General features: G+C 43.8%; 1 protein-coding gene across 6 annotated transcripts in view; it reads right to left on the bottom strand.

The window, feature by feature from the left end:
• LOC130283830 (gastrula zinc finger protein XlCGF26.1-like) overlaps positions 1-17573 on the bottom strand; it is a 40217-nt gene that overhangs the window by 11534 nt on the left and 11110 nt on the right. For 4 of the 6 annotated variants that reach the window (XM_056533597.1, XM_056533428.1, XM_056533861.1 and 1 more), the window contains 6 exons: positions 5857-6019; positions 5266-5328; positions 5031-5122; positions 4865-4943; positions 4665-4756; positions 4427-4535 (listed from right to left, as the gene is read on the bottom strand). In XM_056533597.1, coding sequence (XP_056389572.1) covers positions 4427-4535; positions 4665-4756; positions 4865-4943; positions 5031-5122; positions 5266-5317 — 424 coding nt within the window. In that variant the 5' untranslated portion in view covers positions 5318-5328; positions 5857-6019. The remainder of the gene's footprint in view (positions 1-4426; positions 4536-4664; positions 4757-4864; positions 4944-5030; positions 5123-5265; positions 5329-5856; positions 6020-17573) is intronic. The other 2 variants (XM_056533692.1, XM_056533775.1) reach the window with 1 other exon arrangement.

Raw genomic sequence — 17573 nt, 5'->3', positions numbered from 1 at the left:
TGCATACACACAATCACATTCAGCTTTGCTGCATACACACAATCACACTCAGCTCTGGTACATACACACACACAGCTCTGTTACATACACACACTCGGCTCTGCTACATACATACACTCAGCTACATCTACACACACAACTCTGCTACATACACATTCACACACTCAGTTCTGCTACATACAAACACACACAGCTCTGCTACACACACACAATCACACACTCAGCTCTGCTACATACACACAATCACACACTCAACTCTGCTGCATACATGTGATCACACACTCAGCACTGTTACTTACACACACTCAGCTCTGCTACATACAATCACACACTCAGCTCTGTTACATGCACACTCAGCTCTGCTACATACACATGATCACACACTCAGCACTGCTACAAACACACACTCAGCTCTGCTACATACACACAATCACACTCAGCTCTGCTACATACACACACTTACACACATACATAGACCTAACAGCTGTACCTCCACATACAGTGGTATATTCTTAGCTGTATGGTCACCATGGTTACACTACACAGGTGCAATCTCCTGCTCTTATCAAGAACAGTGGGGAGTTTGAATTTTACAGTTTGAAGTTTGAACTGTGCCGGGAAGTATTTCACCCACACAATGGGGGAGATTTATGAAAACCTGTCCAGAGGAAAAGTTGCACAGTTGCCCATAGCAACCAATCAGATCGCTTCTTTCATTTTGCAGGGGCCTTGTTAAAAATGAAAGAAGCAATCTGATTGGTTGCTATGGGCAACTTTTCCTGCGGGTGAAGGGGTGATCACAAGTGGTCCATAAACATTGCATTGTTTTTAAAAGGTACATGGAAAAGGTTTTAAGTATCCCAGAGATAATCTGACTGGTGGCAGAAGCATCTGACACTTTGCTACGTGTGCTCCTTGATGTTCTACATTTGTGTTAAAAATGTCGGCAATGGGCAAAGTTTGACAGTGTAAACAAACCTTGTGCAGATAATAAATTAGTGTCTACTTAATTTTTCGCCCCACGATGCACGAACAATAGACAACTGAAAATGTTCCACCAAAAAAGACGCAATGAGTGACATTGCTCAAAATTATGCAGCAAAAAATAAACCAAAAAGGGAGGAAAAAAAGCAAATTGGACATAACGTCACCAAACTCCAAAAATGTGGACAACATTATTGACACCCATAACTTAATATTTGGTTGCACACCCTTTGGAAAAATGTACTAAAATCAGTCACTTCCTATAACCATCAATAAGCTTCTTACACCTCTCAGCCGGAATGTTGGACCACTCTTCCTTTACAAACTGCTCCAGGTCTCTTATTGGACGGCGCCTTTTCCCAACAGCAATTTTAAGATCTCTCAGGAGATCAATGGGATTTAGATCTGGACTCATTGCTGCCACTTCAGAACTCTCCAGCGCTTTGTTGCCGTCCATTTCTGGGGGCTTTTTGACGTATGTTTGGGGGTCATTCTCCTGGTGGAAGACCCAAGATCTCGGACACAAACCGAGCTTTCTGACACTGGGCTGTACAGTGCGACCCAAAATCCATTGGTAATCCTCAGATTTCATGATTTCTTGTACACATTCAAGGAACCCTGTGCCAGAGGCAGCAAAACAACCCAAAACATCATTGAATTTCCACCACATTTCACTGTAGGTACTGTGTTCTTTTCTTTGTAGGCCTCATTCCGTTTTCGGTAAACAGTAGAATGATGGGCTTTACCAAAAAGCTCTATCTTGGTCTCATCTGTCGACAAGACATTTTCCCAGAAGGATTTTGGCTTACTCAAGTTCATTTTGGCAAAATGTAGTCTTACTTTTTTATGTCTTTGTGTCAGCAGTGGGGTCCTCCTGGGTCTCCTCCATAGTGGGGTCCTCCTGGGTCTCCTCCATAGTGGGGTCCTCCTGGGTCTACTGCCATAGCGTTTAGTTTCATTTAAATGTCGACGGATAGTTTGCGCTGACACTGATGCTCCCTGAGCCTGCAGGACAGCTTGAATATTGTTGGAACTTGTTTGGGGCTGCTTAGCCACCATCTGGACTATCCTGCGTTGACACCTGTCATCAATTTTTCTCTTCCGTCCACGTCCAGGGAGATTAGCTACAGTGCCATGGGTTGCAAACTTCTTGATAATGTTGCGCACTGTGGACAAAGACAAATCTAGATCTCTGGAGATGGACTTGTAACCTTGAGATTGTTGATATTTTTCCACAATTTTGGTTCTCAAGTCCTCAGACAGTTCTCTTCTCCTCTTTCTGTTGTCCATGCGTAGTGTGGCACACACAAACACACAATGCAAAGATTAAGTGAACTTCTCTCCTTTTTATCTGCTTTCAGGTGTGATTTTTATATTGCCCACTCCTGTTACTTGCCCCAGGTGAGTTAAAAGGAGCATCACATGCTTGAAACAATTTTATTTTTCCACAATCTTGAAAGAGTGCCAATAATTTTGTCCAGCCCATTTTTGGAGTTTGGTGACATTATGTTCAATTTGCTTTTTTTCCCTCCATTTTTTGGTTTAGTTCCAATACACACAAAGGGAATAAACATGTGTATAGCAAAACATGTGTTACTGCAATCCTTTCCTGTGAGAAATATTTCATTTTCAAAAATACATTTCAGGGGTGCCAACATTTACGGCCATGACTGCAAAACCTAAACCCCCATTTTTATTCCTCTTCTCACCACTAATATAATAAATAGATCCACTTCATTCCCCACTGCTCGTAGGACTTATTAAGCCAGCCTCACCCCTTCTATTCATCTTTACTCGTGAACGCTTTGCATTCACAACAATCACAATATGCGAGGAATAGAACAAACCTCGGTTAACCAAAAATGTATAATGTTCTGAGATGACATAGTAAAAAGTATCTTAATCTCTGTGTTCAGTCATCTCCCTAGTACAGGGGTCGGCAACCCGCGGCTCCGGAGCTGCATGCGGCTCTTTTAAGCCTTTGCTGCAGCTCCGCGAGTCTGTCCCGGTCCCAGTCACCCTTACCTTTACGTTTACTCACCTGCCCTGGTGCCATCGGAGCGGAGCCTCTTCTTCCGGGGCCGAGCGGATCCTCACTGTCATGTGACAATGTAACGTCACATGACTGTGACGTCGGCGGCCTGCGCGCTCAGTCGAGGAGCGCCGCCGGGAGAGGAAAACGCCTCGCGAGGAGCTGGTGAGTACCATTACTCACATGCATAACCCCTCACCCCGCGGCAGCGTTAATGCTGCCGCGGGGTGAGGGGTTAACGCTACCGCTGCCATGGGGTGAGGGGTAACTTAACCCCTCACCCCATGGCAGCGGCAGCGTTATAGCTGCCACGGGGAGAGAGGCCTACCACTGCCATGTGGTGAGGGGCAACTTAACCCCTCACCTGGCTCATCCCATGGCAGCGTTAACGGTTGGTTAACCCCTCACCCCGCAGCAGCATTAACCCCCCCTCTCCCCAGCCCACCCCAGGCCTGGGCCTAAAAAAAAGCCCACCCCAGGCCTGGGCCTAAAAAAAAAGCCCACCCCAGGCCTGGGCCTAAAAAAAAAGCCCACCCCAGGCCTGGGCCTAAGAAAAATCCCACCCCAGGCCTGGGGTGGGCTTTTTGAGTTAGGCCCAGGCCTGGGGTGGTTTTTTTGAGTTAGGCCCAGGCCTGGGGTGTTTTTTTTGAGTTAGGCCCAGGCCTGGGGTGGTTTTTTTGAGTTAGGCCCAGGCCTGGGGTGTTTTTTTTGAGTTAGGCCCAGGCCTGGGGTGTTTTTTTTTTTTTAGTTAGGCCCAGGCCTGGGGTGGGCTTTTTTAGTTAGGGCCTAACTCAAAAAGCCCACCCCAGGCCTGGGCCTAACTCAAAAAGCCCACCCCAGGCCTGGGCCTAAATAAAAAAAAAGCCCACCCCAGGCCTGGGCCTAAATAAAAAAGCGCACCCCAGGCCTGGGCCTAAATAAAAAAGCCCACCCCAGGCCTGGGCCTAAATAAAAAAAAGCCCACCCCAGGCCTGGGCCTAAATAAAAAAAAGCCCACCCCAGGCCTGGGCCTAAATAAAAAAGCCCACCCTGGGCCTAACTAAAAAAAGCCCACCTCAGTCCTGGGCCTAAACATTTTTAAGTGAAAGTCCTTTTTTTCTTCAGATTGACAGCTGACAGCACGATCCGGTATATATAGCATTAAGGTAAGAAACAATATATGCAGTGTTATATTTGTTTTAAATGTTGCAATGGTTTTGCGGCTCACAGTTTTTTTTTTCTTCGGAAAGTGGCTCTTTTTGTCTTAAAGGTTGCAGACCCCTGCCCAAGTATAACACAGGGGATCACTGGGGCCTGAAGGGTTAATGTAATGTAGATCTAAGGTGGAGCCTCCCCTGAAGAAACCTCTGAATTCCCTCTGTAATCCATTATTACATACCTGGGGTGACACCTCCTGGAAACATTACATACCTGGGGTAACACCTCCTGGAATTTCCTCCCTCACTTCCCTCATACACGGGTGATGGCCCCTCATCCTCTCTTCTTCATCCTCCACTTTATTATTAGTCAGATCTCCCCCCTGATGTGACATATAGAACAATTCACTACAATACAGCAGACAGGAGGAGCAACAGAGACCCCCAAAATCTACCCCCACATCTATGACTGCAGGACCCCCCTATAGAGATATAGGATCAGCCTCATCTACCTGATGCTTCTCTGGGACATTTCCCTCTGGACAGTCCTGGGAATACAGAGGGCGGGGACACCTCTCGGGTGGATTTCTATCAATGACTCCATCTGTAGGGAACACACAGGGAATGAATAGATTATTCCATGTGATGATCAGATGATGGGTGTAGTAGTATCTAGGAGACCCTCCACCAATAAAAGTCTCCCCCTCCTTACACTGCTGATCGGTCCCGAAATCCGTCTCCTCTTCTGGTTCATCTTTAATCTCAATCTTTATATCCATCAGATCTTCAGCCTAAACAGACAAGAAAAAAACCATAAAATTATCTTGTGTTTAATAACTTTATGGTAATAATTTTGAGAGACTTAAGAAGTCATTTACCTGATGGATCTCTGGGAAATTTCCCTCTAAACAGTCCTGGGAATACAGAGGACGGGGACACCTCTCGGGTGGATTTCTATCAGTGACTCTGTCTGTAAAGAACACACAGTGATGGAATAGATTATTTACATGTGATTGTGATAATCAGATGATGGGTGTAGTAGTATTTACAGGACCCTCAAAACAGAATTTATTTTTCTTCAACTCCAGCCAATGGCAGTCTTCCCCTCCTTACACTTCTGTGTCTCCTCTTCTTGTTCAACTTTAACCTCAATATTACGATCCATCAGGTTTCACTCTAAACTGACAGGAAAACAGAATTAGTTCTTCCCTGTAATTCATTTTGTAGGAGTCCTCAATTACAGCACTATAGAAGGTCAAGCCCAGTAATTAGGTATAACATTCCTCCCTTCCCCTCCAAATTAGCTAGAAGTCCCCAGTATTTAGCTAGGCAGTAAACTTCCTATTAAGCTGATACCCCCGATAACTGCCCTCCAAAAGAAAACTTCCCGTCCCTACACTCCCATGCTGAGGCCTCTAAATCCTTTGCTGTGTTGGTGCTGCAGGACCTTCTCCTGCAAGCCCGAGTGTAGCAGGACCTGCCACGTGATGACGAAACCTCTTTGCCTGACAGGTCCTGCAGTACTTCAGATAATGAATCGAATGATGAAGAGGGCTCAGCACGGGAGCGGAGGGAAGGATTTAAAATTTTTTTATGGTCTCTGGGTATGGGGATGACTATCGGGGATATTTGTACTCATGCAAATATCCGGTATCGGGACATCCCTACTAATAGGGACAGAAAAAAAGCAGAGGCCCCTCTGACCTTCTTCAAAGATTAGGAACTGTGATCCCATGTGATAAAGGTGTTCCGGGGGTCGTGCACACTGGTTTTTGAGGCACAATAATGGAGAACTCAAAGATGGAGCTTTTCCTGTGGAATTATTTGGCTGAGGAGTCTTATGTACTCGAAAACTTTCTTTAGTAAACTGCAACATAGAGGTTTTGAATCCAGTGAATACACAATGTAATAACAGATTTTATACATCGTAGGTAGAGACATCACATGATAGAGAGAGGTGGGTCATGATCACAACAAATGTTATTATAGAAATAAATAAAATTCATGATCGAATTCATAAAAACACACAAAAAAAAATCCATAAAAAGATGAAGATCCAAATATTGATACTAAAGAGAGAAAAGAAAAAACTAGAATAAATGCGTTCTAGGAACATGGCGACGTCGGCTTACAGAAAACGAAATTTAGATCAGATAAAATCATATGCATGAATAAAGAAATGTCTAAAACAATAAATCAATTTCATAAAATATATACAGGAGGGGGAAAAAAGTATTTAGTCAGCCACCAATTGTACAAGTTCTCCCCCTTATAAAGATGAGGCTGTAATTATCATCATAGGTTATAACCTCAACAATGAGAGACAGAATGGGGGGAAAGAATACAGGAAATCCCATTGTCTGATTTTTAAAGAATTTATTTGACAATTATGGTGGAAAATAAGTATTTGGTCACCTACAAACAAGATTTCTGCCTCTCACAGACCTGTAACTTCTATAAGAGTCTCCTCTGTCCTCCACTCGTTACCTGTATTAATGGCTCCTGTTTGAACCTGTTATCAGTATAAAAGACACCTGTCCACAACCTCAAACAGTCACACTCCAAACTCCACTATGGCCAAGACCAAAGAGCTGTCCAAGGACACCAGAAACAACATTGTAGACCTGCACCGGGCTGGGAAAACAGAATCTGCAATAGGCAATTAGCTTGGTGTGAAGAAATCAACTGTGGGAGCAATTATTAAAAAATGGAAGACCTACAAGACCACTGATAATCTCCCCCGATCTGGGGCTCCACGCAAGATCTCACCCCGTGGTGTCAAAATGATCACAAGAGCGGTGATCAAAAATCCCAGAACCACACGGGGGAACCTAGTGAATGACCTGCAGAGAGCTGGGACCAAAGTAACAAAGGCTACCATCAGTAACACACTACACCGCCAGGGACTCAAATCATGCAGTGCCAGATGTGTCCCCCTGCTTAACACCCCTTAACCCCTTAAGGACCCAGCCAATTTTCACTGTAGGACCCAGCCATTTTTTGAACATCTGACCACTTTCACTTTAAGCATTAAAGGGGTATTCCAGGAAAAAAAATGTTTTACATATCAACTGGCCCCAGAAAGTTAAACAGATTTGCAGATTCCTTCTATTATAAAATATTAATCCTTTCAATAATTATCAGCTGCTGAAGTTGAGTTGTTGTTTTCTGTCTGGCAACAGTGCTCTCTGCTGACATCTCTGCTTGTCTCTGGAACTGCACAGAGTATAAGAGGTTTGCTATGGGGATTTGCTTCTAAACTGGACAGTTCCCGAGACACGTGTCATCAGAGAGCACTTAGACAGAAAAAAACAACTCAACTTCAGCAGCTCATAAGTACTGAAATGATTAAGATTTTTTAATAGAAGTAATTTACAAATCGGTTTAACTTTCTGGAGCCAGTTGATATAAGAAAAAAAAGTTTTTTCCTGGAATACCCCTTTAATAACTCTGATGCTTTTACCTTTCATTCTGATTCCGAGATTGTTTTTTCGTGACATATTCTACTTTATGTTAGTGGTAAAATTTTGACGATACTTGTTTCATTTCTTGTTGAAAAATTAGAGTAGAGGGCTCAGAAGAGAAGGAGCTACAGTGGGATTTTGGAGAGTGAGTTTTTCTGAAATGGTTTTTGGAGGGCATGTCACATTTAGGAAGCCCCTATGGTGCCAGAACAGGAAAAAAAAACAAAAAAAAAACCATGGCATACTATTTTGGAAACTACACCCCTCAAGGCACGTAACAAGGGGTCCAGTGAGCCTTAACACCCCACAGGTGTTTGACGACTTTTCGTTAAAGTTGGATGTGTAATTGATTATTTTTTTCACTAAAATGCTAGTTTTCCCTCAAATTAATTTTTTTTTACAAGGGACAAAATGCCCCTCAAAATTTGTAACCCCATTTATTCTGAGTATGACAATACCCCATGTGTGGATGTCAAGTGCTCTGCTGGCGAACTACAATACTCAGAAGAGAAGGAGCGCCATTGAGCTTTTTGAAAGAGAATTTGTTTGGAATGGAAATCGGGGGCCATGTGCATTTACAAAGCCCCCCATGGTGCCAGAACAGAGGACCCCCCCCCCCACATGTGACCCCATTTTGGAAACTAAACCCCTCACAGACTTCAATAAGGGGTGCAGTGAGTATTTACACCCCACTGGTGTTTGACAGATCTTTGGAACAGTGGGCTGTGCAAATGAAAAATTTTATTTTTCATTTTCACGGATCACTGTTACAAAAATCTGTCAGACACCTGTGGGGTGTAAATGCTCACTGTACCCCTTATTACAATACATGAGGGGTGTAGTTTCCAAAATGGGGTCACATGTGGGAGGGGTCCATTGTTCTGGCACTATGGGGGCTTTGTAAACACACGTGGCCTTCAATTCCGGACAAATTTTCTCTTCAAAATCCCAATGGCGCTCCTTCTCTTCTGAGCATTGTAGTTCGCCTGTAGAGCACTTTACATCCACATATGGGGTATGTTCTTACTCAGAAGAAATGGGGTTACAAACTTTGGGGGGCTTTTTTCCTATTTTTCCTTGTGAAAATGAAAAATTTAGGGTAACACCAGCATTTTTGTGAAAATACATTTTTTCTCATTTTCCCATCCAACTTTAATGAAAATTCGTCAAACACCTGTGGGGTGTTAAGGCTCACTATACCCCTTGTTACGTTCCGTGTGGGGTGTGGTTTCCAAAATGGGGTCACATGTGGGTATTTTTTTTTGCGTTTATGTCAGAACCGCTGTAAAATCAGCCACCCCTGTGCAAATCACCAATTTAGGCCTCAAATGTACATAGTGCGCTCTCACTCCTGAGCCTTGTTGTGCGCCCGTAGAGCATTTTACGTCCACATATGGGGTATTTCTGTATTCAGGAATTTTGGGGGTCTTTTTTTTTTTGCTTCTACCGCTTGTGAAAACAAAAAGTATGGGGCAACACCAGCATGTTAGTGTAAATAAATTAAATTTTTTACACTAACAGGCTTGTGTAGCCCCCAGCTTTTCCTTTTCATAAGGGGTAAAAGCCCCCAAAATTTGTAGTGCAATTTCTCCCAAGTACGGAAATACCCAATATGTGGCCCTAAACTGTTTCCTTGAAATACGACAGGGCTCCGAAGTGAGAAAGCGCCATGCGCATTTGAGGACTACATAGGGATTGCATAGGGGTGGACATTGGGAATCACTGTCGTAGAATACCCCTAACAGGGTGCCTCCAGCTGTTGCTAAACTCCCAGCATACCTTGACAGTCAGTGGCTGTCCGGAAATGCTGGGAGTTGTTGTTTTGCAACAGCTGGAGGCTCCGTTTTGGAAACACTGCCATACAATATGTTTTTCATTTTTATTGGGGTGTATATGTAGTGTTTTACCCTTTATTATGTGTTAGGCTAGGTTCAGACTACGGAAATTCCGCTTGCTAAAATGTATATTGTAGTGAATGGGTTTCCGTTCACAAATTCCCACTTCGGAATTTGTGAAGCGGAATTTGTGAACAGAAAATCCGCTTGGAAATTTAAGCCTGAAGAATGGGGTTGCTCTTTCTTCAGGCGGAAATACTTGCGGAACACATTGCAGTCTATTGGAGACTGCAGTGTCTGCGCGGTCCTAGCGCCGAGTGATTCGGGTTACGATTAGTTTCCCGCTAGGAGTTTGCGTTGTGGCGTAAAATTTGCAAAAGCTCAAACTTCAAGCAGTAAACTTACTGTAAACCTGCCTGTGTGAATGTACCCTGTACATTCACATGGGGGGGGGGGGGGGGGGGGCAAATCTCCAGCTGTTTCAAAATTACAACTCCCAGCATGTTTTGACAGACCATGCATGCTGGGAGTTGTACTTTTGCGACAGTTGGAGGCACACTGGTTGGAAAACCTTCAGTTAGGTTCTGTTACCTAACTCAGTATTTTCCAACCAGTGTGCCTCCAGCTGTTGCAAAACTACAACTCCCAGCATGTACTGATCGCTGAAGGGCATGCTGGGAGATGTAGTTATGCAACAGCTGGAGGTGCGCAACTACAACTCCCAGCATGCCGAGACAGCTGTTTGAGCATGCTGGGATTTGCAGTTTTGCAACACCTGGAGGGCTACAGATAGAGACCACTGCACTGTGATCTCCAAACTGTGGCACTCCAGATGTTGCAAAACTACAAATCCCAGCATGCACAGACAGAAACTGCTGTGTGGGCATGCTAGGAGTTGTAGTTTTGCAAGATCTAGAGGGCTACAGTTTGGAGATCACTGTGCAGTGGTCTCTAAATTGTAGACCTCCAGCTGTTGCAAAACCACAACTTTCAGCATGCCCAAACAGCTGTCTGGGCATGCTGGTAGTTGTAGTTTTGCAACATCTGGAGGGCTATAGTTTATAGACCACTGTATAGTGGTCTCAGACTGTAGCCCTCCAGATGTTGCTAGGCAACTCACCAGCTTCCGTAGGATCCAGGGAGCCAGCCGCACGACATCGCCGCCCGCCGATCACAGTCGCCCGCAGCCTCCGCAGATCAGTAAGTGACCTTCGGCGCCGGTTCCTGACTGATTCCCCGTCCTGCCCCGCCTATTGTGGGTGGGCAGAACGGAGAAACCGAAAGGGACCGGAATTCCAACGGACGTACCCCTTAAGACCCAGGTACAGAAGGCGTATCCATACGCGTCGGGGTCCTGTACGGGTTAAGGACCAAGGCCATTTTCACCTTAAGGACAGGCCAATTTTATTTTTGCCTTTTTGTTTTTTTCCTCCTCGCCTTCTTAAATCCATAACTCTTTTATATTTCCATCTACAGACCCATATAAGGGCTTGTTTTTTGCGTGACCAATTGTACTTTGTAATGAAACCTCATTTTACCATGATTTAATTTAAATGAAAACCACAATTTTGCCCTTTGTGGAGGGTTTCGTTTTCACACTGTACACTTTACGGTAAAAATGACTTTTGTTCTTTATTCTGTGGGTCAATACGATTAAAATGATACCCATGGTTAGATACTTTTATATTTTTGTACCACTTAAAAAAAAAAATCTACAGCTTTTTGTACAAAATCAGTAATCTAAAATCGCCCTATTTTGACCACCTATAACTTTTTCATTTTTACGTACATAGGGCGGTATGAGGGCTCATTTTTTGCGCAGTCATCTGTACTTTTTATTGATACCACATTTGCATATATAAAACTTAGATCATTTTTTATAAATTTTTTGGGGTATAAAATGTGACAAAAAAGCTGCATTTTTGGACTTTTATTTTTTATGTTTACGCCGTTCACCGTACGGGATCATTAACATTTTATTTTGATAGGTCAGACATTTATGCATGCGGCAATACCAAATATGTTTATTTAAAAAAAATGTACGCTTTTTGGGGGTAAAGTGGGAAAAACTGACAATTTTCATTGGGGGGAGGGGATTTTTTACTTTTTATTTTTACATTTTTCACCTTTTTTTATTTTTAATTTTACACTTTTAATGTCCCCATAGGAGACTATCTATAGCAATCTTTTTATTGCTAATACTGTTCAGTGCTATGCATAGGACATAGCACTGATCAGTATTATCGGTGATCTTCTGCTCTGGTCTGCTCGATCTCAGACCAGAGCAGGAGACGCCGGGAGACAGACGGAGGCAGGTGAGGGGACCTCCGTCCGCCATTACAGATAATCGGATCACCACGGCAGCGCTGCGGGCGATCCGATCATTTATTTTAACATAAGCATTGCCGCAGATGCCGTGATCTGTACTGATCACGAAATCTGAGGGGTTAATGGCGGACATCCGCGCAATCGCAGATGTCGGCCATTACCGGCGTGTCCCCGGCTGCTGATAGCAGCTGGAACCTGCCGTGTATGATGCAAGCACCGTAAATGTACGTCCTGGTGCACAAAGTACCGCCAAACCAGGACGTACATTTACGTCCGTGGTCGTTAAGGGCTCGGCCCATTTGGGCCTTAAGGACTCAGACAATTTTATTTTTACGTTTACGTTTTTTCCTCCTAGCCTTCTAAAAATTGTAACTCTTATATTTTCAGCCACAGACTAGTATGAGGGCTTGTTTTTTGCGCGACCAGTTGTCCTTTGTAATGACATTGCTCATTTTACCATGAAATGTATGGCGCAACCAAAAAAATACTATTTGTGTGGGGAAATTGATAAGAAAACTGCAAATTTTGCAAATTGTGGAAGGTTTCGTTTTCATGCCGTACATTTTAAAAATGTATAAATAATCGTAAGCCTTTTAACCAAATGAGTGCATTTAAAATCCCTTTATTTTGCTGACCTATAACTTTTTCATTTTTCCGTATAAGCAGCGGTATGAGGGCCCTTTTGTTTTGCGCCTTGATCTGTACTTTTTCTTTTATACCACATTTGCATATATAAAACTTTTGAATACATTTTTTTAACCAAGTTTATTCCCGTACGGGATAACTAACATTATTTTTCAATAGTTCAGATATTTACGCACGTGGCGATACCAAATATGTTGACATTTTTTTTTACACTTTTTGGGGGTAAAATGGGGAAAAACTGACAATTTACATTTTTATTGGGGGAGGGGATTTTTCAAATTTTACTTTTCTCCCCATAGGGGACTATTTATAGCAATAATTCGTTTGCTAATACTGTTCAGTGCTATGCATAGGACATAGCACTGATCAGTGTTATTGGTCATCCTCTGCTCGATCTCAGACCAGAGCAGAAGACCCGTGGAAGGCAGCGGAGGCAGGTGAGGGGCCATTACCGGTGGGTCCCTGGCTGCTATCAGCAGCCGGGACCTGCAGCGCACTACCCAAGCATCACTGCGATGCTCACGGTTATATATAGGACGTAAATGTACGTCCTGGTGCATTAAGTACCACCGCACCAGGACGTACATTTACGTCCTGCTTTGTTAAGGGGTTGAGCCAGTACATGTCCGGGCTCGTCTGAAGTTTGCTAGAGAGCATTTGGATGATCCAGAAGAGTATTGGGAGAATGTCATATGGTCAAATGAAACCAAAGTAGAACTTTTTGGTAAAAACTCAACTCGTCATGTTTGGAGGAGAAAGAATGCTGAGTTGCATCCAGAGAACACCATACCTACTGTGAAGCATGGAGGTGGAAACATCATACTTTGGGGCTGTTTTTTTGCAAAGGGACCAGGACAACTGATCCGTGTAAAGGAAAGAATGAATGGGGCCATGTATTGTGAGATTTTGAGTGAAAACCTCCTTCCATCATCAAGGGCATTGAAGATAAAACATGGCTGGGTCTTTCAGCATTACAATGATCCCAAACACACCGCCCGGGCAACAAAGGAGTGGCTTCGTAAGAAGCATTTCAAGGTCCTAGAGTGGCCTAACCAGTCTCCAGATCTCAACCCCATAGAAAACCTTTGGAGGGTGTTGAAAGTCTGTGTTGCCCAGCGATGGCCCCAAAACATCACTGCTCTAGAGGAGATCTGCATGGAGGAATGGGCCAAAATACCAGCAGCAGTGTGTGAAAACCTTCTGAAGACAGAAAACATGTGACCTCTGTCATTGCCAACAAAGGGGATATAACAAAGTATTGAGATGAACTTTTCTTATTGACCAAATACTTATTTTCCACCATCATTTGCAAATAAAGTCTCTAAAGATCAGACAATGTGATTTTATGGATTTTTTTTCTCATTCTGTCTCTCATAGTTGAGGTTATAACCTATGAGGAAAATTACAGCCTCATCTTTATAAGGGGGAGAACTTGCACTTGACTAAATACTTTTTTTTTCCCACTGTAAATTTGTATAAAAAATTATGCACAAACTCAATACACAGGTTATCATAGTACTTGAACTGGTTGTGGAGCCTACGGAAGCCGAGTGAGGTGATAGTAATGCCTGCCGACCAGAGAAATCCATAGGATGGCCATTAGTGATATGAGACGCTGCTAGGCTACGGAAGCCAGAAGTGGACAATCTAAGCATTTAGAAGAGCTCCGCTGGTAGCATGATCACTTAGCTAATAGAAATAATAAGATTATAAATGTATGAATAGATTTTTATCATTTCAAGTCTGAGTGGTGACTGGTTTGGAATAAAAGATGGAATAGGTTATAATTCATAATATGGTCTCAGGAATCTCATTAACCCCTTAAGGACCAGGCCATTTTACACCTCAGGACCAGAGCGTTTTTTGCACATCTGACCACTGTCACTTTAAACATTAATAACTCTGATGCTTTTAGTTATTATTCTGATTCCGAGATTGTTTTTTCGTGACATATTCTACTTTAACATAGTGGTAACATTTTATGGTAACTTGCATCCTTTCTTGGTGAAAAATCCCAAAATTTGATGAAAAATTTGAAAAATTTGCATTTTTCCAACTTTGAAGCTCTCTTCTTGTAAGTAAAATGGATATTCCAAATAAAAAAAAATTTGATTCCCATATACAACATGTCTACTTTATGTTTGCATCATAAAATTTATGAGTTTTTACTTTTGGAGACATCAGAGGCTTCAAAGTTCAGCAGCAATTTTCCAATTTTTCACAAAATTTGCAAACTCACTATTTTTCAGGGACCAGTTCAGGTTTGAAGTGGATTTGAAGGGTCTTCATATTAGAAATACCCCATAAATGACCCCATTATAAAAACTGCACCCCCCAAAGTATTCAAAATGACATTCAGTCAGCGTTTTAACCCTTTAGGTGTTTCACAGGAATAGCAGCAAAGTGAAGGAGAAAATTCACAACCTTCATTTTTTACACTCGCATGTTCTTGTAGACCCATTTTTTTAATTTTTACAAGGGGTAAAAGGAGAAAATGTATACTTATATTTGTAGCCCAATTTCTCTCGAGTAAACACATACCTCATATGTCTATGTAAATTGTTCGGCGGGCGCAGTAGAGGGCTCAGAAGGGAAGGAGCGACAAGGGGATTTTGGAGAGTACGTTTTTCTGAAATGGTTTTTGGGGGGCATGTTGCATTTTCACTAAAATGTGTGTTTCCCCCCAAATTTCACATTTTTGCAAGGGTTAATAGCAGAAAAGACCCCCCAAAATTTGTAACCCCATCTCTTCTGAGTATGGAAATACCCCATGTGTGGACGTCGAGTGCTCTGCTGGCGCACTACAATGCTCAGAAGAGAAGGAGCGCCATTGAGCTTTTGGGAAAAAAATTGTTTGGAATGGAAGTCAGGGGCCATGTGCATTTACAAAGCCCCCCGTGGTGCCAGAACAGTGGAACCCCCCACATGTGACCCTATTTTGGAAACTACACCCCTCACAGAATTTAATAAGGGGTGCAGTGAGCATTTACACCCCACTGGCGTTTGACAGATCTTTGGAACAGTGGGCTGTGCAAATGAAAAATAAAATTTTTCATTTTCACGGACCACTGTTCCAAAGATCTGTCAGACACCTGTGGGGCGTAAATGCTCACTGTACCCCTTATTACATTCTGTGAGGGGTGTAGTTTCCAAAATGGGGTCACATGTGGGTATTTTTTGGGGGGGGGGTTTATGTCAGAACCGCTGTAAAATCAGCCACCCCTGTGCAAATCACCAATTTAGACCTCAAATGTACATAGTGCGCTCTCACTCCTGAGCCTTGTTGTGCGCCCGCAGAGCATTTTACGCCCCACATATGGGGTATTTCCGTACTCAGGAGAAATTGCGTTACAAATTTTGGGGGTCTTTTTTTCCTTTTAACGCTTGTGAAAATAAAAAGTAAAGGGCAACACCGGCATGTTAGTGTAAATTTTTTTATTTTTTTACACTAACAAGCTGGTGTAGCCCCAACTTTTCCTTTTCATAAGGGGTAAAAGGAGAAAAAGACCCCCAAAATTTGTAGTGCAACTTCTCCCGAGTACGGAGATACCCCATATGTGGCCCTAAACTGTTTCCTTGAGATACAACAGGGCTCCGAAGTGAGAGAGCACCATGCGCATTTGAGGACTAAATTAGGGATTGCACAGGGGTGGACATAGGAGTATTCTACGCCAGTGATTCCCAAACAGGGTGCCTCCAGCTGTTGCTAAACTCCCAGCATGCCTGGACAGTCAGTGGCTGTCCGGAAATGCTGGGAGTTGTTGTTTTGCAACAGCTGGAGGCTCCGTTTTGGAAACACTGCCGTACAATAAGTTTTTTATTTTTATTGGGGGGACAGTGTAAGGGGGTATATGTAGTGTTTTACCCTTTATGAGTTAGTGTACTGTAGTGTTTTTAGGGTACATTCGCACTGGCGTGTTACGGTGAGTTTCTCTCTAGAAGTTTGAGCTGCAGCGAAAAATTTGCCGCAGTCCAAACTTGAAGCAGGAAACTTACTGTAAACCTGCCCGTGTGAATGTACCCTGTACGTTCACATGGGGGGGGCAAACCTCCAGCTGTTTCAAAACTACAACTCCCAGCATGTACTGACAGACCGTGCATGCTGGGAGTTGTACTTTTGCAACAGCTGGAGGCACACTGGTTGGAAAACCTTCAGTTAGGTTCTGTTACCTAACTCAGTATTTTCTAACCAGTGTGCCTCCAGCTGTTGCAAAACTACAACTCCCAGCATGTACTGATCGCCGAAGGGCATGCTGGGAGATGTAGTTATGCAATAGCTGGAGGTACGCAACTACAACTCCCAGAATGCCGAGACAGCTGATTGCTGTTTGGACATGCTGGGATTTGCAGCTTTGCAACATCTGGAGGGCTACAGTTTTAGAGAACACTGCAAAGTGATCTCCAAACTGTGGACCTCCATCTGTTGCAAAACTACAATTCCCAGCATGCTCTGACAGCAAACAGTTGTTTGAGTATGCTAGGAGTTGTAGTTTTGCAAGATCTGGAGGGCTACAGTTTAGGGACCACTATATAGTGGTCTCAAACTGTAGCTCTCCAGTTGTTGCAAAACTACATATTCCAGCATGCCCAAACAGCTGTCTGGGCATGCTGGGAGTTGTAGTTTTGCAACATCTGGAGGGCTACAGTTAGAGACCACTGTATAATGGTCTCAAACTGTACCCTCCAGATGTTGCTAGGCAACTCACCGGCTTCCGTCGGATCCAGCCGCAAGTCATCGCCGCCCGCCGATCTCCGTCGCCTGCAGCCTCCGACGCCCGCCCGGATCGGTAAGTGGATCTTCGGCGCCGGTCCCCGTCGTTTCCCCGTCCTGCCCCGCCTATTGTGGGTGGGCAGAACGGGGAAAACGAAAGTAAACCCCCCCCGCCCCCGATCTGCTATTGGTGGTCGCGTCTAGACCACCAATAGCAGGGATTGGAGGGGTGGCAACCCTGCCACCTCACTCCTATCGCTTCAGGGGGATTGTGGGTGTCTTAGACACCCGCGATCCCCCTTACATTCCGGGTCACCGGGTCACTATAGACCCGCAATGACCCGGAATCGCGCAAATCGCAAGTGTGAATTCACTTGCGATTTGCCGCGATCGCCGACATGGGGGGGGTCTGATGACCCCCCTGGTCATTTGCACGGG

Source organism: Hyla sarda, chromosome 1 (genome assembly GCF_029499605.1).
Source record: "Hyla sarda isolate aHylSar1 chromosome 1, aHylSar1.hap1, whole genome shotgun sequence".
NCBI classification, from domain to species: domain Eukaryota; kingdom Metazoa; phylum Chordata; class Amphibia; order Anura; family Hylidae; genus Hyla; species Hyla sarda.
Note: the sequence above shows the minus strand (reverse complement) of the source record. Positions and strands in the feature narration are given on the sequence as shown.